Source organism: Stenella coeruleoalba (assembly GCF_951394435.1).
Source record: "Stenella coeruleoalba genome assembly, chromosome: 8".
NCBI classification, from domain to species: domain Eukaryota; kingdom Metazoa; phylum Chordata; class Mammalia; order Artiodactyla; family Delphinidae; genus Stenella; species Stenella coeruleoalba.
The window spans coordinates 25,536,203-25,559,909 of NC_137154.1; the positions used below are offsets into that span (position 1 = coordinate 25,536,203).

Here is a 23,707-nt window from a genome sequence, read left to right on the forward strand (position 1 = left end):
TAGTATTCACACCACCCTTACAAAATGCTTTATATAAAAGCAAAGTTTAGGAAGCACAGTATCCATCTCAGCCGTGGTATGAAGGGATTAGTGATGGGTCAAGCCTTGTCTGTAACATTAGGAACCCAGCCTTTGGGTGTTAAGGGACAGAAAATTTGGTCTCAAGGGTACTAAGGTAACAGAAAAAGCCTCAGCCACAGAGAAATAGAATAGGATCATTGTTGCTGTTTTGTGTATGAAGATCAGAATAGCAATGATGACAAAACTGTTATTCAGTGTTAAACCTGGAGAGTTATGGGATACAGGTTGTTATATTTTTATGGTAACTGTGCTTCTACTTGAAAAACCTAAGTAAGTTTTTTTTTAGTTAAAACAGAATGGGCAGTCCATGTGGAGGCAGAGAATTTCGACACAGTTTTAGGTTCTGTGGTTTGGAGACAAAAGAGGAGCAAGTTTGGAGTGGGAATGGAGACAGTAGCATGAGCTCAAATGGGCAGCCAGGGCAGGATTCTTCTCAAGACCATCCTGTCAAGAGGGAAGGCTTGTGAGGCTTTGGGAAATAGGCCAAGGAGAATGGGGTAAAGTAGTAGTGTTTCTCTTCACTTATAGATTTTTATCCTGTAGGCAATAAGGGGCTAATCCAGATTGAGTAGAGAAATGACACAAATGTGCTGTAGGAATTTCAACCAGCAGTATTTTATAGGAGAAATTAGAGTGGATGGAGAGTACCTATATGGCTGAAAACCAGTTTGTTTGTTTTTTAATTTTATTTTTTGGCTGCGTGGCATGTGAGATCTTGGTTCCCCGACCAGGGATGAACCTGGGCCCCCTGCATTGGAAGGTGGAATCTTGGCCACTGGACCGCCAGGAAGTCCCCCAAAACCAGTTTTATTCAACAAAAAGTGTTGTATTGGGTTGGCCAAAAGGTACCGTAACATCTTACAGAAAACCCGAACGAACTTTTTGGCCAATCCAATAATTCAACAAAGTGGTGAGGGTCCTGACTCACATGGGAGTATAAGATAGATAAATGTATTTATGAAAATGCTTCTGTACTCTAGTAAATCTTTTTCGGCGTGGACTAATTTGTATCTCTTCATAGTCATACTCTGCACGATCTGTATATAGTGCATCAAACTTAGAAGTGTGACCTTAAATTTAAATTTTGTTTAAAAAACCAGGAGGTCAATAAAATTTAAACTGCTTAACAACTATGTATACAAAAAAAAAAAAGAGACGTGAGAGGACTAATGCGACTGAATCTTTAAAAAAAGGGCTGGAGTTTGAACTTGAGTACATAGAAAAAAATGGTAACATCCATGGAAAAGAGTTAACTTGGGAAGAGAAGTTGTTTTGCTTTTCTGTGTGGGTTATGGTGGGAGGGGCATAAAATGGTGAGATTGAGGGACTGGACTAGCAGCCCTCCCACAGCTGGTTGAAGCTTGAGTTTGGACCATCCTATGACTGGTGGGCCACAGCTGACAGGAGTGGGGAGGGAGGGAGAGCCCGAAGGAGAGCTTTGGGAAATGATTACCTCTGGGGTGCAAAGAATGAAGCAAAGCGGGTTAAGTGAAAAATGGGATGTATAAGGGCCACAGCGAAGTTTAAATAAGTTCCAGTCTTAGTCCCAAAACCTTTAGACTTGACATATTTATGCCTACCACTTCCATTTAAAAGTTGGGGTACTGTCACATCTTAACTCTGGACTGTTGTCATGACTTCGATTCATGTTCAGTAATTTGGAAGGGGTTTTTAAAAATACAGTGACTTAACAATATGAGCAGAGTTGTTTGGCTTTGGTATGTTTAGTCCCTGCTTATAAAAGATGGCAAGAGAGACTGTTCTGGACCACTGTGCTTAGAGACCCCTCATGCATAAGAAAGAAGTGCTGTGTAAGCTCCGTAATGAATGGGACCATTCTAGATGTGTGTGAGCCCTAGATCACGATGTCTAACATTGTAAAATACATAAACTAAAACACCGGCAGCTTTACCTTTAGCCTTCTCAAAGTCATATCTGTTTCTGAATTCCCATGTCACTTCCCATGAGAGCATGTATGAATCTTTTTCTATTTTGGGTAATAACATTGGTTATAAATTTACTCCCTCTCCCCCTTCTTAATACTGTAGTTTAGTAGTTTTTAGCACTTTCTCCTTTGGCCATGTCTGAAAGAAAGTCTGGGGAATTCCCTGGTGGTCCAGTGGTTGGGACTCCTTGCTTTCATTGTCGAGGGCCCGGGTTCGATCTCTGATTGGGGAACTAAGATCCTGCAAGCTGCACGGTGCAGCTGGAAAAAAAAAGTCTGACTGAGCTGTCCTGTGAAGAAGATAATGGGAACTTCAGTTTACTCCAGGTTACACAGTCAAGATTTTAATTTCCAGACTGAAGTCTCTCTTCTATAAATTGTCTGGTATTATTTTTGCCAATGATATTTTTTGCTGCCAAGAGCTATAGAATGATATAGAATAGTATCATGAAAAACAGGTCAGTTTCTTAAAAGATGTGTTTTTGATTTATTTTTTCCTTTTGGTTTTTAAGCAATTTGGATTATTTAATATATGAATCATTTCTTCCCTCAGGTAACTGTGAGAGATTAAAAACCAAGTTCCCCTACAAAGGAACAGAGATTCGAGGCAGATGTTACAAAGTTTAGGAAATACCCAGCAGCTCTAGAGGTTGGTATCTATCCTGTGACCAGTTCATCTTATGATTTGCTTTTTGGACTTTATTTGTTTGGGGTTTCCTACTTGGTGTCTGGTCTGCCCTTCAAAGCTAACACTGCTTATGGGTAATGACAAACAGCCGAGTTCTACCCAGGTAACAGACATACCTTGTAAAGAAGGCCCTACCTTACAAGATTAGAGCCAAAGCCTTTCAATTCTGTGGAATGTTATTTTTAAGCTGGCTTTCACACTTAACTCCCGATCTGTTAATGGTAGTATGTAGTGGGTTAAAATGGGATTTTGTAAGTGATCCTGGCAGTTTCACTCTTAGTGTCCCAGCTTAGAGCTGGGTGCTAGAAACTTAGCATCTCCCTTAAGGGGCAGTAGCTTGACAGGCTTCCCTACGCAGAGTCTTGGCATTGGGTAACCCTGCCTCACCTCAACCCCTGGTCCTGGAGCTGTGGCTTGATGGCTCCTTAAAGGCCATTTCTGCCCTGCAGTGGTCATAAAGGGAAGACGGATAACTAAGCTCAGGCAAAATGTCAAGACCTTTGGCTTTATCCTAAAAATGGAAACTAAAGATATTGGTAATGATTCTCTGTATAACATCTTGAATCTGTTACACAACCAATTTAAGGAAATGTATTCCATTGTTATTTCATAGGAAATAAATTGCTGAGTTCCAGCTTCAAGGAAGAGCTAAATACTACATCATATGATATCTCTCTTGATTGAACTATTAAAGCATTGTATCAAAAAACAAGAAAATGTGACATTGTAAAGCCTTTGGAAATATAAGTTGTAAAACAGCAGATAAATTGAATTGCAAAAGAAAAAAAAACCTTTTTATATTACAGGAAATAAATGTTAATATGGAGAATGATTTTAAGACTGAGTTAGCATCATCTGTCTTCACTCTTCAAAGTTCTTCAGAGACATTGTTTTCTATTCAGCTATTAGATTTCAAAACAAGTTTACTGGAAGCATTAGAAGAATTACGTATGAGAAGGGTAAGTTTCTTTTTAAAATGCTTTCTTAAATCAGAGAACTTTATTTTGTCTTAAGGGAAAAAAAAGGCAATGAAATAACCTCTTATTTAGAAAGAAGAAATACAGCCCAGATAACAGACAGAGTAAAAGAGAAAAGGTCAGATTTAGTCAACATCAGGAGATGGAATAGAAGAAGTTATAAACTAAAGTGAAAAATAAAACAGAGATTTGGTAAGTCAGCTAGTACTGAGTGCCTTGGAATTCATAGATAGCATTACAGTTGGATACTATGGCTGATTAAAAAAAGAACTGCTCTTTCAGGAGATTATAGTTATGGCTGTAAAATGGGTGCCAATGAAATGATTAAATATGAAACAAGTAACAGGATTAAGTGACAGAATAAGTGTATGTAGTAAGTATTCTGAGTTCAAATAATAAAATATCCTTATTTTTGGAAGTGATAACCTTGAGATTTTTAGAAAGGAGATATCTAGTATAAAATTGTAAAAGATGTTTGGTTTTAGCAGGAGATCTGTATTGGACAAAAACCCTTAAAAGCATTTCATTTCTGAGATTCTGTGGGTCTGAATTTGCAGAGCATGTTGTCAGCTCTCTATTAGATAGGTTGGAGTTAGTAAGATTCTGAAAAGAAGAAAATAAACTCTAAAACACTGTAATAATGATCTAGGGATGTGGTCACTAGGACTTATGTGTAACTGAAGATAGAACAAAAGAGACAGAAAGGAGAATCAATAGAATTTGCTAACTTCCTGAAAATAAGGTATAAGTGAGAGAAAAAGAGATCTGAAGCAACATTTTTATTATATGAACCCTGTTCTAGGATTTAAAAATATTGAGGTTTGTTGTCATAATAAGAAAATTTAATTACCACAACATTCATCATGTATAAAGCTACTTACGGGCTTCCCTGGTGGCGCAGTGGTTGAGAATCTGCCTGCCAATGCAGGGGACGCGGGTTCGAGCCCTGGTCTGGGAAGATCCCACATGCCGCGGAGCAACTAGGCCTGTGAGCCACAACTACTGAGCCTGCACGTCTGGAGCCTGTGTCCCACAACAAGAGAGGCCGCGACAGAGAAAGGCCCGCACACTGCGATGAAGAGTGGCCCCCGCTTGCCGCAACTAGAGAAAGCCCTCACACAAAACGAAGACCCAACACAGCCAAAAATAAATAAATAAATAAATAAATAAATAAATAAATAATCCTTCCCTCTACTTTAAATAAATAAATAAAAATAAAGCTACTTACTATCAGTATCACAAAACTCTATTAAACAAAGAAGAAATCCCGCTAAAAAAGGTATCTTAGATAAGCATTGAAAATAACTACTGTTATAAAATTAGCTTAAGATGTTATCTTTTCTAAGTAAAGCAAGTTTAGGTAACTATTTAAAGCTTTATATTCTGTTTTATTCTGTTTTAAACATTATATTTTTGTCTGTTTATATTTCTTCCATGAAAAATAAGCTTCCCTTAAAAATCTTCTGAGGGCTTCCCTGGTGGCGCAGTGGTTGAGAGTCCGCCTGCCGATGCAGGGGACACGGGTTCATGCCCCAGTCCGGGAAGATCCCACATGCTGCAGAGCAGCTAGGCCCGTGAGCCATGGCCGCTGAGCCTGCGTGTCCGGAGCCTGTGCTCCGCAATGGGAGAGGCCACAACAGTGAGATCACAGCCCGCGTACCGCAAAAAAAAAAAAAAAAAAAAAATCTTCTGAAAAATTTCAGGGTAACAGTAGGAACAGTGGTTTTTAATAATCAAGTGCAGGAATGTGTACTACGTTTTCTTAATATTTATTTATTTATTTAATTTTTATTTTTGGCTGCATCGGATCTTAGTTGCAGCATGAGGGATCTTTGTCGTGGCATGTGGGATCTTTCGTTGTGGTGCATGGGCTCTTTATTGCGGCACTTGGACTTCTCCCTAGTTGTGGTGCATGGGCTCCAGAGTGCATGCGCTCTGTAGTTGTGGCACACAGGGCTCTCTAGTTGTGGCTCACATGCTTAGTAGCTGCAGTGCATGGGCTTAGTTGCCCCTTGGCATGTGAGATCTTAGTTCCCCAACCACGGATCAAACCCATGTCCCCTGCACTGGAAGGTGGATTCTTAACCACTGGACCACCAGGGAAGTCCCGAATGTATACTACTTTTAATAACATTCCCCACTGAAAGGAGAACTTTATTCTTAAAAGGGGGGAAATTCCTCCTTTCATTGGAAAATGACAGTTATGATTTTCACATTTACCATAATGGCAACACTTTATCCATATTGCTGGATTTTATTTTTCATCCATATTTTAATAGGAAAATTTCAAAAATGCATAGTAGTTGAAAGAATTTCACAGTGAACACCCATATACCCACTAAGATAGGGAGAATAATGGCCACCCCAATGATGTCCACATTCTAACTCTCAAAACCTGTAAATATGTTACCTAACATGGCAAAAGGGACTTTACAGATGTGATAAAGTTATATATTTTGAAATGGAGGGATTATGCTGAATTATTCAGATGGGCCTAATTTGTTCACAAGCGTTCTTATAAGAGGAAAGCAGGATAATCAGAATCAGAGCAAAAGATGTGATGTCAGAAGTAGAGGGTGTGGTCAAAGAGATTTGAAGATGTTATACTGCTGGCTTTGAAGATGGAGGGTAGAAGCCACAAGTCAAAGTGTGCAGGTGGAAGCTGGAAGAGGCAAGGAGTTCCCCCACAGAGACTTCATGAAGGTGTACAGCCCATCCAACACCTTGGTTTTAGCTCAGTACGAATATTTTAGATTTGTTTCTTTTTTAATTTATTTTTTTATTGAAGTATAGTTGATTTACAGTGTGTGTTAGGTTCAGGTGTACAGCAAAGTGATTCAGTTATAGGTGTGTGTATGTATATATATATATATATGTATGTGCGTAAGTATATATATGTGTGTGTGTGTGTGTGTGTGTGTGTGTGTATTCTTTTTCAGATTCTTTTCCCACATAGGTTATTACAAAATATTGAGTATAGTTCCCTGTGGTACACAGTAGGTCCTTGTTGGTTATCTATTTTATATACAGTAGTGTGTATATGTTACTCCCAAATTCCTAATTTATCCCTCCCCACTACCTTTCCCCTTTGGTAACCATAAATTTGTTTTCTATGTCTGTGAGTCTGTTTCTGTTTTGTAAGTATGATTTTTTTAAGATTCCACATGTAACTGCTATCATCTGATATTTGTCTTTCTCTGACTGACTTACTTTGCTTAGTATGATAATCTCTAGGTCCATCCATGTTGCTGCAAATGGCATTATTTCATTCTTTTTTATGGCTGAGTAATATTCCATTGTGTGTATATCTATATATTGATATCTATATCACATCTTCTTTATCCATTCATCTGTTGATGGACATTTAAGTTGCTTCCATGTCTTGGCCATTGTAAATAGTGCTGCAATGAACACTGAGGTACATTTATCTTTTTGAATTATGGCTTTCTCCAGATATATGCCCAGGAGTGGGATTGCAGAATCATAGGGTAGCTCTATTTTTAGTTTTTTAAGTAACCTCCATACTGTTCTCCATAGTGGCTGTAACAATTTACAGTCCTACCAACAGTGTAGGAGGATTTCCTTTTCTCCACACCCTCTCCAGCATTTATTATTTGTAGAATTTTTGATGATGGCTATTCTGACTGGTGTGAGGTGATACCTCATTGTAGTTTTTGATTTGCATTTCTCTAATAATTAGCGATGTTAAACATCTTTTCATGTGCCTTGTGGCCATCTGTATGTCTTCTCTGGAGAAATGTCTATTTAGATCTTCTACCCAGTTTTTGACTGGGTTGTTTGTTTGTTTTTGATATTGAGCTGTATGAGCTGTTTATGTATTTTGGAGATTAATCCCTTATCAGTTGCATCATTTGCAAATATTTTCTTCCCTTCTGTAGCTTTTTTTTGTTTTGTTTATGGATTTTTTTGTTGTGCAAAAGCTTTTAAGTTTAATTAGATCCCATTTGTTTATTTTTGTTTTTATTTCCTTTACTCTAGGAGACAGATCCAAAAAGATGTTGCTGAAATTTATGTCAAAGACTGTCCTGCCTATATTTTCCTCTAGAAGTTTTCTAGTACCCCGTTTTACGTTTAGGTATTTAATCGATTTTGAGTTTGTTTTTGTGTATGGTGTTAGGGAGTGTTCTAATTTCATTCTTTTACATGTAGCTGTCCAGTTTTCCCAGCACCACTTATTGAAGTGACTGTCTTTTTTGCATTGTATATTTTTCCTCCTTTGTTGTAGGTAAATTTACCATAGGTGCATGGGTTCACTTCTGGTCTTTCTCTCCTGTTCCATTGATTTATATTTCTGGTTTTGTGCCAGTACCATACTGTTTTGATGACTATAGCTTTATAGTATAGTCTGAAGTCAGGGATCCTAGTTCCTCCAGCTCTGTTTTTCTTTCTCAAGATTGCTTTGGCTATTCGGGGGTTTTGTGTTTCCATACAACTTAAAAATTTTTTTGTTCTAGTTCTGTGAAAAATGCCATTGGTAATTTGATAGGGATTGCATTGAATCTGTAGATTGCCTTGTGTTGTACAGTCATTTTGACAATATTGATTCTTCCAATCAAAGAACATGGTATATCTTCCCATCTGTGTCATCTTTGATTTCTTTCATCAGTGTCTTATAGTTTTTGGAGTACAGGTTTTTTGTCTCCTTGGGTTGGTTTTTTCCTAGGTATTTTATATTTTTAAAAAAATTTATTTTATTTATTTGGCTGCATTGGGTCTTAGTTGCGGCACGTGGGATCCTCATTGCAGCATGCAGGATCTTTTGTTGCGGTTCACAGGCTCTTTGTTGTGGTGCATGGTCTTCTCTGTAGTTGTGGCATGTGGGCTTAGTAGTTGTAGCACGTGGACTCTCTAGTTGTGGTGCATGGGCTCTAGAACACACATGCTCAGTAGTTGCGGCATGCAGGCTTAGTTGCCCTGCAGCATGTGGGATCTTAGTTCACCAACCAGGGATCAAACCTATATCCCCTGCATTGGAAGGTGGATTCTTAACCACTGGACCACCAGGGAAGTCCCTGTATTTTATTCTTTTTGATGCTATGGTAAATGGGATTGTTTCCTCAATTTCCCTTTTTAACATTTTGTTGTTAGTGTATAGAAATGCAGCAGATTTCTGTCTATTAACTTTTTACCCTGCAACTTTACCAAATTCATTGATGAGCTCTAGTAGTTTTCTGGTAGTGTCTTTAGGATTTTCTATGTATAGTATCATGTTATCTGCAACCAGTGGCAGTTTTACTTCTTTATTCCAATTTGGATCCCTTTTATTTCTTTTTCTTCTTTGATTGCTGTGGCTAATACTTCCAAAACTGTTGAATAAAAGTGGCGAGCGTGAACATCCTTGTCTTGTTACTGATCTTAGAGGAAATGCTTTCAGCTTTTCACCATTGAGTATGATGTTAGCTGTGGGTTTGTCATATATAGCCTTTATTATGTTTAGGTAGGTTCCCTCTATGCCCACTTTCTGGAGAGTTTTTTTCATACATGGGTGTTGAATTTTGTCAAAAGCTTTTTCTGCATCTATTGAGATGATCATATGGTTTTTGTTCTTCAATTTGTTAATGTGGTGTATCACACTGATTGATTTGTGGATATTGAAGAATCCTTGCATCCCTGGGATAAATCCCACTTGATCATGGTGTATGATCCTTTTAATGTCCTGTTGGCTTCGATTTGGTCATATTTGGTTGAGGAGTTTTACATCTATGTTCATCAGTGATATTGGCCTGTAATTTTCTTTTTTGTGTGGTATCTTTGTCTGATTTTGATATCAGGGTGATGGTGGCCTCATAGAATGAGTTTGGAAATGTTCCTTCCTCTGCAATTTTTTGGAATAGTTTCAGAAGGATAGGCATTAACTCTTGTATAAATGTTCAGTAGAATTTGCCTGTGAGGCCATCTGGTTCTGGACTTTTGTTTGTTGGGAGTTTTTACATTACTGATTCAATTTCATTACTGGTAATTGGTCTGTTCATATTTTCTATTTCTTCCTGGTTCAGTCTTGGGAGGTTGTACCTTTCCAAGAATTTGTCCATTTCTTCTAGGTTGTCCATTATATTGGCATAGAGTTGCTTGTAGTAGTCTCTTAGGATGCTTTGTATTTCTATGGTGTCTGTTGTAACTTCTCCTTTTTCATTTCTAATTTTATTGATTTGAGTCCTCTCCCTCTTTTTCGTGATGAGTCTGGCTAATGGCTTATTAATTCTGTTTATCTTCTCAAAGAACCAGCTTTTAGTTTCATTGATCTTTGCTATTGTTTTCTTTGTTTCTATTTCATTTATTTCTGCTATGATCTTTATGATTTCTTTCCTTCTGCTAACTTTGGGTTTTGTTTGTTCTTATTTCTCTAGTTCCTTTAAGTGTGAGCTTAGATTGTTTATTTGAGATTTTTCTTGTTTCTTGAGGTAGGCTTGTATAGCTATAAACTTCCCTCTTAGAACTGCTTTTGCTGCATTCGATAGGTTTTGGATCATCGTGTCTTCACTGTCATTTGTCTCTAGGTATTTTTTGATTTCCTCTTTGATTTCTTCAGTGATCTCTTGGTTATTTAGTAATGTATTGTTTAGCCTCCATGTGTTTGTGTTTTTTACGTTTTTCTCCCTGTAATTGATTTCTAATCTCATACCGTTGTGGTCAGAAAAGATGCTTGATATGATTTCAATTTTCTTCAATTTACTGAGGCTTGATTTGTGACCGAAGATGTGATCTATCCTGGAGAATGTTCTGTGTGCACTTGAGAAGAAAGTGTAATCTGCTGTTTTTGACTGGAATGTCCTATAAATATCAAATAGATCTATCTGGTCTATTATGTCATTTAAAGCTTCTGTTCCCTTATTAATTTTCTGTTTGGATGATCTGTCCATTGGTGTAAGCGAGGTGTTAAAGTCTCCCAGTATTATTGTGTTGCTGTCAATTTCCTCTTTTATAGCTGTTAGCAGTTGCCTTATGCATTGAGGTGCTCCTATGTTGGGTGCATATATATTTATAATTGTTATATTTTCTTCCTGGATTGATCCCTTGATCATTATGTAATGTCCTTCCTTGTCTCTTGTAAGTCTCTTTATTTTAAAGTCTATTTTATCTGATACGAGTATTGCTACTCCAGCTTTCTTTTGATTTCCATTTGCATGGAATATCTTTTTCCATCCCCTCACTTTCAGTCTGTATGTGTCCCTAGGTCTGAAGTGGGTCTCCTGTAGACAGCATATATATGGGTCTTGTTTTTGTATCCATTCAGCAAGCCTGTGTCTTTTGGTTGGAGCATTTAATCCATTCACGTTTAATGTAGTTATAGATATGTATGTTCCTATGACCAATTTCTTGATTTTTTGGGTTTGTTTTTGTAGATCCTTTTCTTCTCTTGTGCTTCCCACTCAGAGAAGTTCCTTTAGCATTTGTTGTAGAGCTGGTTTGGTGGTGCTGAATTCTCTTAGCTTTTGCTTGTCTGTAAAGCTTTTGATTTCTCCATTGAATCTGAATGAGATCCTTGCTGGGTAGAGTAATCTTGGTTGTAGGTTCTTCCCTTTACATCACTTTAAGTATATCATGCCAGTCCCTTGTGGCTTGTAGTGTTTCTGCTGAGAAATCAGCTGTTTTCCTAATGGAGTTCCCTTGTATTTATTTGTCGTTTTTCCCTTGCTGCTTTCAATAATTTTTCTTTGTCTTTAATTTTTGCCAATTTGATTACTGTGTGTCTCAGCATGTTTCTCCTTGGGTTTATCCTGTATGGGACTCTCTGTACTTCCTGGACTTGGGTGGCTATTTCTTTTCCCATGTTAGGGAAGTTTTCAACTATAATCTTCAAATATTTTCTCGGGTCCTTTCTCTCTCTCTTCTCCTTCTGGGACCCCTATAATGCATATGTTGTTGCGTTTAACGTTGTTCCAGAGGTCTCTTAGGCTGTCTTCATTTCTTTTCATTCTTTTTTCTTTATTCTGTTCCACAGCAGTGAGTTCCACCATTCTGTCTCCCAGGTCACTTATCCATTCTTTTTTTTTAAAATAAGTTTATTTATTTTATTTTTGGCTCCATTGGGTTTTTATTGCTGCACACGGGCTTTCTCTAGGTGCAGTGAGCAAGGGCTACTCTTCGTTGCAGTGTGCAGGCTTCTCATTGCAGTGGCTTCTCTTGTTGTGGAGCGTGGGCTCTAGGCATGCGGGCTCTGTAGTTGTGGCACACGGGCTCAGTTGCTCCGTGGCATGTGGGATCTTCCCAGATCAGGGCACGAACCTGTGTCCCCTGCATTGGCAGGCAGATTCTTAACCACTGCACCACCAGGGAAGTCCCCACTTATCCATTCTTTTGCCTCAGTTATTCTGCTATTGATTCCTTCTAGTATAATTTTCATTTCAGTTATTGTATTGTTCATCTGTTTGTTTGTTCTTTAATTCTTCTAGGTCTTTGTTAAACATTTCTTGCATCTTCTTGTTCTTTGCTTCCATTCTTTTTCCGAGGTCCTGGATCATCTTCACTATCATTATTCTGAGTTCTTTCTCTGGAAGGTTGCCTATCTCCACTTCATTTAGTTGTTTTTCTGGGGTTTTATCTTGTTCCTTCATCTGGTACATAGCCCTCTGCGTTTCATCTTGTCTACCTTTCTGTGAATGTGGTTTTTGTTCCACAGGCTGCAGGATTGTAGTTCTTGCTTCTGCTGTCTGCCCTCTGTTGGATGAGGCTATCTAAGAGGCTTGTGCAAGTTTCCTGAATGGAGCGACTGGTGGTGGGTAGAGCTGGCTGTTGTTTGGGAAAAATCTTTAATTCCAATTAATAAATGTAGGAGGACACAGAGAAGTAGAAACCACCCTTAGAACATCACAGTAATAATTCCTGCAGGGAAGATCCACTGATGAATGCTAAAATTAGTGGATGAAACTTTAAGGAGAAACAATAATTGCATAGTCACACAATATCTTCCCCAAATTTTTTAATAAGTTACTGTGGTGGTTTTATACATGTTTACATATTGTTTGATACTCCTCCCTCTAGGAAGGGGAGCTTAATTTCCCTTGCCTTGATTGTGGACTAAGTTCTAACAGACAGAAAATATAAAGGGAAAAATACTGTGTTTTTTTTAAAGCACAGTATGTTTTTAAAAATACAGTTTACTGTGGAGAAACCTGGCAGATACCACCTTAACTAAGTGATTAAGGTTAAGATCCCCAGAAAGAATTTGTATTGTATCAATAATTCATGTGAATATGAAGTACTCATGATATGATGTGATGAGAAGGGATCTTTACCTCTGTGGTATTCTTCCCCGAAACATAGTGTAATCGTGAGAAAATATCAGACAAACCCCATATGTGGAATATTCTGCAAGATACCTCAACAATGCTTGTCTAAAGTATCAAGGTCATGAAAAACAGGAAGGCTGAGAAATTCTCACAGATTGGAGGAGTCTAAGGAGACATGATTAAATGTAACATGGTATCCCATATTGTGTTCTGGAACAGATATTGGTGGAAAAACTAGTGAAATATGTAAACTTTGCAGTGTAATCAATAATATTGTTACCATGTTACTTTCTTAACCTTGATAAGTATATCCTACTTATGTAAGATTTCAACATTAGGGAAGCTGGGTAAAGGGTATACAAAAACTCTACTATCTTTACACAAGTCTTCTGTAAATCTAAAATTATTTCAAATTAAAAAGTTTGTAAAAAGAAATTAGAACTTTGAAACAGTGAAAATTCAAGAAATACTGTAGTACAAATTAATGTGATTCTTTTTTTTTATTTTTGAGAGATATTAAGTAAGCAAGACTATATTTGGTCATTCACTTAATGTTTCCTGAGCACTTACTGTGACAGGTTTTAGAGATTATAATACCATGTAATAATAAAGGAGTGCAGAATATACTGTGAGAGTGTGGCTAAGGAAATGCCTAACTTTACTAAGGGGAGTGAGGTAAGCTTCATGGAAGAAGTAACTCATGCAAAGATATGAATGAGTAGGAATTTTGGATCAGTCTTTCTATCAATTATGCTAGTCTTTTTAAGGAATTAAATTTTGACTTTGATGATTCTCTTGCATATTTGTTTTATGTTTTATTACTATCTGCTCTTATCTTTATTATTTCCTTACTTTAATTTGTTGGTTTTTTGTCTTGAACTTTTGAAGATGGTATTTAGTTGATTAATTTTAACCTTTTTTTCTTTTCTAATATACAGTATTTAAGGCTCTAAACTTTTCTCTTAGCATGCCTTTAGCTGGATTCTACAAATTTATGTAGATTTTATCTTCATTATCATTCAGTTCAAATTACTTTCTAATTTTGTTTTTGTTTTTGTTTTTCTTTTTTTTTGCGGTACACGGGCCTCTCACTGTTGTGGCCTCTCCCGTTGCGGAGCACAGGCTCTGGACACGCAGGCTCAGCGGCCATGGCTCACGGGCCCAGCCGCTCCGCGGCATGTGGGATCTTCCCGGACCGGGGCACGAACCCGTGTCCCCTGCATTGGCAGGCGGACTCTCAACCACTGCGCCACCAGGGAAGCCCACTTTCTAATTTTCATTGTAATTTATTCTTTGACCCATGTGTTATTTAGACGTGTACTACTTCATTTATAAATATTTGGGAGTTTTATTTTACTTTTTTTAATTTTACTTTTTATTAACTTTTAAAAATTGAATTTTAGCATAATTTTACTATGTCAGATTATAAGCACTATATAATTTCAATCACTTAATATTTTTGGAGCTTTTCTTTCTAGCCAAGCATATAATCAAGTTTGGTAAATATTCCAACATAGATGAACTTGAAAATAATATGTATTCTGTATTTCTTGGGTGCAGTATACTATGACTGTGAATTTGGTCAACTTTGTCAGTCTTGTTCAAATCTTCTATATAATTATTGATTTTTTGTCTATTTTCCTTCTTTTTCTTTTTCTGTCCATGTTTCAGTCTGGTTATTTTTTTTTGTTCTTTCAGTTAATGAATTTTCTCTTCAGTTTACCTAATCTGATGATTAAGTCAATCTATTGAGTTCTTAATTTCACTTCTTAAATTTTCAGTCCTAATATTTTCATTTGGTTTTACTTTTATAACTTTCATTCCTCTGCTGAAATTGATTTTGTCATATAATTTCTTGAGCATATTAGTTTTATCTACTTCAAGTCTGTGTCTATAAACGCCAATATCTGGACCCCTTGTAGATCCATTTCTATTGTCTCTTTTTTTCTCTTCATTTTTGGTGTTTTGACCTTTTGGCGGGGCGCAGCCAAAACAAAACACAACAAAAAAACCCACAATGATTTGCTAGGGAAATTGTGAAGGAAACTGGGTAATTATTGGTATAATATGTGGTAAATAACATTAAGCAGCATTTTAATGCCCTATAAAATTAGTTATGCTATGAGTGAAATCATACCCCTTTGTAATTATAATGATTTGTAGAATCTGTATCTTTATACTGCATAGAAAACTGATAAAATGGGTATTATCCACATTGCTGAAAGATAACATTATAATAGGCTTCTACTATATTAGGATTTTGATTTAACTTCATGCTTTTTATTAAAAATTATTATTTACATTTTATTTGAACTTTTCATTTTTATTCATTCTTCAAGCAGCTTTCAAAAGTTATTAATAAAAATTCTTATTAAATTGTCAATGAGAAAATATATATTAAATTTGGTAAGAAAATCCCACGTGTAACTTCAATAAAGTATACAAGATAGAACCTTAAAAGTGTTTATTTTTTATTAGCTGCCTTAGGACTACAAGGATTTAAGTGTTTTTATAAAAACAATAAAAGAGGAGTAATTTGATGGTTTATTTACTCTTTATAACCTTTAGAAAGTGCCATGCTTTTTTTGAAGTACTTGTTTCAGGCTGTAGTTTTACAAGATGGGCTGTGTATTGGTCAGGCCTCTTCAATTCTTGACCCTGAACAGATTTAGGGACATAGTACATAAACCAGGCACTTGTCCAAGCAGCCAAAACTGTTACTGGGTACTTTTATTCTCCTTTTCAAACTCATAATCCACCTCCTACGAAATTGCCCAATTCAGTTCCTCATGTTGTCTAATACAATACTAATCTCTCTTTCCGAGAGTTTCTTGGTTTGATTATCTACAAAATATCCAAGATAAATATCTCTAATATGCATGGCATAGCCTAAAAGTTCACATTTAAATAAAAATCTCTTACCTAATTTGTATTTAAACTACTGTTTTCATGTTAGTCAACTTAATCTATTACAAAGACTTCTCAAATAGAAAAATATTAATATTAGAATATCCATAACAATTTAAAAGTTTTTTGCCTTTCCTTTCAACAAATATTTCTTATTTTGAAGTGTTCAACCAAATAATCAGAATGTACTTGTATATTTAAAATAGGTAGTGTGATTTTGAATGGTTTTCTAACTTTAATGGGATATGAAGATTAAATTCTGAAGTTTTTGAAGGAAAGGAGTATATTATAGCAATTCATACTGTCCTACACAACCCACAGTTTCTTAAAGGTGATATAATGGCATGTTTAAGAGACTCTGGAGACAAATCATCTAGGTTCAAATACTTGCTCTGCTGTTTACCTGCTATATGACTTTAGGCAAGTTACTTATCCTCTTGCTGATAACCCAGTTTCCTCATTTATAAAATGGCAGTAACAAGAATACAAGTAACGCATAAAATTATACGTAAGGTTAAATTAATATATAAAAAGTGCTTAGAACAATATCTAAATCATAGTAAGATCTGAGAATCCCCTGTAGCCACTGAAAGAGAAGTGTAGGGCTTCCCTGATGGTGCAGTGGTTAAGAATCCACCTGCCAATGCAGGGGACATGGGTTCGAGCCTTGGTCCCGGAAGATCCCACGTGCCGCAGAGCAATTAAGCCCGTGCGCCACAACTACTGAGCCTGTGCTCTAGAGTCTGTGAGCCACAGCCACTGAAGCTCGCGTGCCACAACTGCTGAAGCCCGCACACCTAGAGCCAGTGCTCTGCAACAAGAGAAGCCACTGTGATAAGAAGCCCACGCACCACAACGAAGAGTAGCCCCCACTCGCCACAACTAGAGAAAGCCCACATGCAGAATCAAAGACCCAATGCAGCTAAAAATAAAACAAATAAAAAAAAATAAAAAATAAAAGAGAAGTGTATAACCAGGCCCACATGAAGAAAGCTGTGTCTTGTACATTTTCAATCCACCTGCTTTGGGAAGATATGCATGTTATATGTTCTACACACCTCCCCCCAAAAATGTGTATACACTTATTTCTTTTTTCAATGTTTTGACTGTAGGTACATATTACTTTGAGAGCTTCTGTTCTCTCCTCACTTTATTTATCACATAGCATACCTTGTTCGTATACATTCTGTCCCTTATTCCATGCTGGAAGAACCTTGACTGTGTCTTAGGGTCCAACTCTCACCAATATGAGTTAGGTAAATCCTGACTGTCCTAACCTCTCACGAAGGTTCAATGCATTTCACCAGCCAGCAACTGGTTTAGGAGTGGGCATATGACCTAGTTATGGCCAATGAGATATCAGAAGATATGATTAGGAAGCTTCTGGGAAAAGTTTTGTTATCCTTTTAATAAGAGATTACACTTTTTCTACTGTAGGATAATGTCCTTTCCATCCTTGATGCCTAAAATTAAAGTAGCTAAGGGGTGAAAAGTTTAAGGAAAATCACTTGGATAATGGCAAAATGGAAAATGGGCAGAATTATAGTCCTTGATGATATTGTTGAGCCACTGAAATAAATTCTAGAAGGGCTCTGCCTTTGGACTTGTCATGTGAAACAGTTAAGTCCCATAAACCATTGTGAGTCGGGGTTTGTCGTTGCTACTTGCTGCTGAAAGCATTTTCAGTGAGACAGCTTTCATGAAAGCCTCTGAATACCATAGCATAAGTGTGTGTGTATGTGTGTATGTAATAAAGCAAAGAACATGTGAGAGAGTCATAGGAAAATATTTCATAACAAAATGTATTTTATCTGTTAACATCCACTCTTCGATTTCTCCCAGTTTGTTATGAAAATTGTTAAACATACAGCAAAACTAACAGAATTTGACAGTGAACACTCATACACCATTAACATTTTACTGTACTTGTTTTATCACATCTATCCATCTACTTAACCCTCCTTCAGCTTTATATTTGATGATTCCAGAGTAAATTGCAGGCATCAGTGCACTTCCTAAATACTTCAGAATGTGTATCATTCAGAATTCTATGGTGAAATTATGTGGGCCTGTACATTTCTTTTTTTGGAGCTTTTAAATTTATGACTATAGGGCTTTTGAAGATTGTTATTTATCTTCTTGGTTGAGGTCTGATAGTTTGTGGTTTTAGAAGAATTGGTCTGTTTCTGTAAGTTGTCAAATTTATGAGCATAAACTTGTTTGTAGCATTCCCTTAACTTTTTAATGGCTTTAGGACTTTTGTATATGGTTCTTTTAGCACTTTGAGCATATTTAAAATTATTGATTTATTAAAGTCTTTGTCTAGGTCCGTTGTCTGCACTTGCTCAGGGACAGTTCCTATTAAACTGTTTTTTTTTCCTGTGTATGGATCACACTTTTTAAAAAAATAATTATTTTATTTGTTTATTTTTGGCTGTGTTGGGTCTTTGTTGCTGCACGTGGGCTTTCTCTGGTTGCGGTGCGCGGGCTTCTCACTGCGGTGGCTTCTGTTGTCACGGAGCATAGGCTCTAGGCACGTGGGCTTCAGTAGTTGTGGCATGTGGGCTCTAGAGCGCAGGCTCAGTAGTTGTGGTGCACGGCTTTAGTTGCTCTGCGGCATGTGGGATCTTCCCCGACCAGGACACAAACCCATGTCCCCTGCATTGGCAGGCGGATTCTTAACCACTGTGCCACCAGGGAAGCGCTGGATCACACTTTTCTGTTTACTTGCATGCCTTGTAAATTTTTTTTGAGAAATGGACATGAATATTTTGAATATGTGACAACTCTGGAAATAAGATTCCTACCTCTTCTCAGGGTTGCTTCTTGTTTTTGTAATTATTTGTTTGTGTAGTGACTTTTCTGAAATAATTGTGTTAAGTCTTCAGTTTTTGTCATGTGCTCTTAGCTTAGTGATCAGCTAGTGCTTTGTTTGACATAGATTTCCTTAAATACCTGGAACCAAAACAAACAAACAAACAAACTCTGTCTTTGCAGAAGAGCTCTGTGTGTGTGTGTTGGGGTATGCCTTCAACACTCAACCAGGCAGCTTTCAAGTCTACCTATTGAAGTTTCTGACAGAAGCTTCAGATTTCTCTAGTGATACCTTGTGTTTATTGTGTGGGCTAATTCAAGAGTATTACAATATTTTAAATGAAATCAGGGGGTTTTTCTAAATAACTGCTTCTTGCTTGGCTTTGGGCTTCCCCCCTTGACTTTGGGTCTTCCTTTTGTGCTGCTTCCCAGAGAGAGTCTATCCTTTCAGCTCTCCCAGCTATGTCTCACTGTTTTTTTACTTGACACTTGTTAGTTGGGTGGTGGCAGCAGGTGGGGAATAGGAGCATTCTCTGATGTTTCTATTAAGCCTCAGTTTTTGGTGAACCCAAGTCTCAAGGTGAGGCCTCCACAAGAATTCTGATCCCTCTTTCATATTTAATTGTGGGCCTAGCATGTATTCCTTCCCCTCCCCAAAGATAGAGCTGTTTTATTTTTCTAGCCTTCTCCTCTCAGCTGCAGTGGGTTTCCATAAGTGCTCTCATGGGCTAGTTTTTATTGCCCTTCCCCCTGTAGATTAAGGCTTTTGTTCCTTAGAGGAGATAAGAAAGACAGGTCTGTCTAGGTAGAGTTTTCAGTGGTGTCTGCTGGTCCCTTTTCCCGCCCGCTGCGGAGGATTTCCACTAGTGTCCTTAGATATAGTTTTTGTTGTCCTATCCCCTGCAGATTAAGGTTTTTGGTCTGTAGAAGATTTAGGGAAGAAGGCTTGTGACTGCTCTTCTCCTCCCCAGCCAGTACCACAGGAGAAAAGCTTTCTCAGATTCTTCCCATCCTTCCCTGTAACCACCTGGTGGGTTTCATGGAAGAAAAACCTTTAGAAGGTATAAACCTCCTTATTTCTAGAAGATATAAACCTCTTTATTTCTGGGGACCTCAGGAGATTCATGTTCTTACACCAGCCCATGTTCTGCCTTTAGAAATTTATTAAGGACTTTTAGCTGAGTTTTTTAATCAGTACTCAATGGCTTATGTCCCAGGTAAGCAAATGCTGTGGTTCTGTTCTCGCTACAGTAACCCGTTTCTCTATCCAGATTTTGGATTACTTGGTCGATCTGGGACCTCAGTTCTCTGATGGATTTGGCTATTTAATTTGCAATTTTTCTAGCCCTTTTCCTTGTTGTAAATGTGGGAGAATGCTCTTTTTATCTCTCTAGAAAGAGCTGAAACTGGAAATTTTCAAGTCCTAATTTTCCTACTATTTTTCTTCTTTTTGACTTAGGAAGCAGAAGCTCAGTATGAAGAGCAGATTGGTAAAATTATTATGGAGACACAAGAACTTAAATGGCAAAAGGTGAGTATTTTCTCCCCTCTAATTAGCATTTTATTTTATGTATTTTATTCCTTAATTGTGAAGTTAATTTTTAAATTTCCTAAACATATTTGGGGAATTGTGCTTCTTCTCTCATTTTAGAGAGTCTCAAGAAAATTCCAACTAAAACTGTTAAGAACATTTAGGCTTCCAGAAAACTGAGAATAACTTTTTTTTTTTACAATGTTGTGTTAGTTTTTTCTGTGAGAATAACCATTTTTCCCCAGGCTTTCTGATAAGAAAATAGACAAGGATAACTCTGAAAACTACTATGAACTATTTCATATCTGAGAAACATATTTTGTGTTATAGAGGAGTCAAAATATTTTTTAAGAAGTGAAACTTCAGAATAGTACCGTATTTTCCTAGGCTGTTGTTATATACTATAACCAAATCTTAAATAGTATCATATCTGATTTTCTTTTGATCCTTATCCATATAGAGGCATTTTTGATAGTGCCTCTCTTGCCTTTCCACCAAAGTAATCTTTTCTTTTTTAAAATATTTATTAATTTATTTATTTGGCTGCACCAGGTCTTTGTCGTGGCACGTGGGATCTTTGTTGACATGCAAGATCTTTTAGTTGCAAGTTGTGGGCTCTTAGTTGCAGCATGTGGGATCTAGTTGCCTGACCAGGGATTGAACCCGGGCCCCCTGTATTGGGAGTGTGGAGTCTTAACCACTGGACCACCAGGGAAGTCCCCCACCAAAGTAATCTTAACAGCTAAAAACTGAAAGCTTAATTAAGATGACCCTTCTTCTCAGTATTTGGCAATATTGAAACAGGAACTTGGAGATAACATGTCAGAAATAGAATTCAAATGACAGAGGATAGGCCAACGATGGGAATTTTGAGGCCAGAGAGATCCACTAGGTTGTGTTGGGTTACATATTAGGGACAGGTCAAATAAAGAGACCTGTTTGTGGAGAGAAAAAACAGGTAAACACCAAATACAATCTAAAGCTCCAAGCAGACATAAAGTCAGAATGTAAAGTCAGAATGTAAAGTCATATCTTGTTTTGAATAGAGTCAATAGTAGAAAATTATCAGAATCCTTAAGTTAATTAGTAAGTTTAATACAATCCAATTTAAAATACCAAGCATGTGTTTGGTGTACTTAAGCTGATTCTAAGGTTTATATGGAAATAAACTTACAATAGTGGCTGGGAAAGTTTTGAAAAGGAATCTAGTCACAGTAGATTCTTAAATATATTATAAAGCTATAATAGTTAAAATAGCTTGGTAGTATACATGAACAGATAGACTATAATGGAGTCCAGAAATAGATCCAAATACATAAGATAATTTAGTGAATGATAAAGGTGACATTTCTGATCAGTGGGGAAAAGTAGATTATTCAAGAAATGATATTAGAACTGGGTATACCATCTGAAGAAAAATAAAACCAGATTCCTACCTTACTTTACAAAGTTGTAGAAAAATAGAACTTTCATATATTTCTTATTGGCAATGTAAATTAAAAGTATCTTAAGTTCCCCCAAACACCTAAATCCCATAACCTTCTATATAACCCAGTTCAAATTTGTTCCTTTTGAGATACTACTAAGACTCTGTCAAGGTAGTGTCCTCACTTACTGCAGTGAATTCCAATAAACATGGTTTTGCTTTATTAACAGGTTGTTTGGTGGTGTTTTGATGGAGTTCATTTTTGTATATGGTGTTAGGTAAGGGTTCAACTTCATTCTTTTTCTCCCTTTTTTTTTTTTTTTTTTTTTTTGCGGTACACGGGCCTCTCACTGCTGTGGCCTCTCCCGCCATGGAGCACAGGCTCCAGACGCGCAGGCTCAGCGGCCATGGCTCACAGGCCCAGCCACTCCACGGCATGCGGGATCCTCCCAGACCGGGGCACGAACCCATGTCCCCTGCATTGGCAGGTGGACTCTCAACCACTGTGCCACCAGGGAAGCCCAGCTTCATTCTTTTGCTTGTGTATATCCAGTTTTCCCAGAACCTTTGGTTGAAAAGACTGTTCTTTCCCCATTGAATGATCTTGACACCCTTGACCGTGTGTGTGAGGGTTTATTTCTGAGCTCTTTATTCCATTGGTCCATGTGTCTTTCTTTATGCCAGTACAGCACTGTTTTGATTCCTGGAGCTTTACAGTAAGTTTTGAAATTAGGAAGTGTGAGTCCCCAGCTTTGATCTTCTTTTTCAAGATTATTTGGCTATTTTGGGTTCCTTGAGATTCCATATGAATTTTAGGATGGGTTTTTCTATTTCTGCAAAAAATATTATTGGGATTTTGATAGAGATTACCTTGAATCTGTAGATAACTTTGGATAGTATTATCTTACAAATATGAAGTTTTCTAATCCCAGAGCAAAAGATTTGTGTGTATTTTTTATTTTTAATTTAATTTCTTTGGGCAGTGTTTTGTAGTTTTCATTGTACAAGTCTTTCATCTCCTTGGTTAAGTTAATTTCTATGTATTTTATTCTTTTTAGTGCTATTGTAAATCTAATTTTTTTCTTAATTTCATTTTTGGGTAGTTCATTGTTAGCGTATAGAAATGCAATTGATTTTTGTGTGACTTTGTATCGTACTACTTTGCTGAATTCATTTATTCAGGTTTTTTGTGGAATATTTAGGGTTTTCTACATATAAGATCATATCATATGCAAACAGATAATTTTTTTTCCTTTCCAAATTGGATTTCTTTTTCTTGCCTCATTGCTTTAACCAGTGCTTCCAGTACTATGTTGAATACAAGTTGTGAAAGTAGGCATCCTTGCCTTGTTCCTGATCTTAGAGGAAAAGCTTTCAGTTTTTTACCATTGAATATTATGTTCACTGTGGGGTTTTCAAATATGGCTTTTATTATGCTGAGGTAGTTTCCTTCTATTCCTAGTTTGTTGATTTTTTTTTTTTACCATAAAAGGGTACTGAATTTTGTCAGATTCTTTTTGTTGCATAAGTTGAGATGATTATGTGCTTTTTTGCCTTCATTCTGTTAATGTGGTGTATTACATTGACTGATTTTTTTGTATGTTGAACTCTCTTATCCCAGGGATAAATCTTACTTGGTCATGGTGTATGATCCTTTTAATATGCTTCTGAATTCAGTTTGATAGTATTTTTTTGAGAATTTTTGCATCAGTGTTCATCAGGGGTACTGGTCTGTAGTATTCTTGATGTGTCTTCATCTGGCTTTGGTATCAAGGTAATACTGGCATCAAGCATGAGTTAGGAAGTGTTCCTTCCTATTCAACTCTTTGGAAAAGTTTGAGGAGGATTGCTGTTAGTTCTTTAAATGTTTGGTAGAATTCACCAGTGAAGCCATCAGTTTCAGGGCTTTTCTGTATTGGGAGATTTTGATTATGGATTCAGTCTCCTATAGTCTCTTAAAATTTTCTATTTCTTCATAATTTGGTCTTCGTAGGTTTTGCATTTCTAGGAATTCTCCATTTCATCTAGGTTACCCAATTTGTTAGCATGCAATTGTTCATAGTACTCTTATCATACTTATTATTTCT

At 37.0% G+C, this 23,707-nt stretch overlaps 1 protein-coding gene across 5 annotated transcripts in view; it reads left to right on the top strand.

Moving 5' to 3' along the window:
- The window catches only part of CCDC73 (coiled-coil domain containing 73), a gene marked incomplete at its 3' end in the record, with an annotated part of 140,739 nt that overhangs the window by 31,974 nt on the left and 85,058 nt on the right, over window positions 1-23,707 (top strand). For all 5 annotated transcript variants that reach the window (XM_079928486.1, XM_079928484.1, XM_079928488.1 and 2 more), the window contains 3 exons: window positions 2,580-2,675; window positions 3,521-3,673; window positions 20,123-20,194. In XM_079928486.1, coding sequence (XP_079784612.1) covers window positions 3,536-3,673; window positions 20,123-20,194 — 210 coding nt within the window. In that variant the 5' untranslated portion in view covers window positions 2,580-2,675; window positions 3,521-3,535. The remainder of the gene's footprint in view (window positions 1-2,579; window positions 2,676-3,520; window positions 3,674-20,122; window positions 20,195-23,707) is intronic.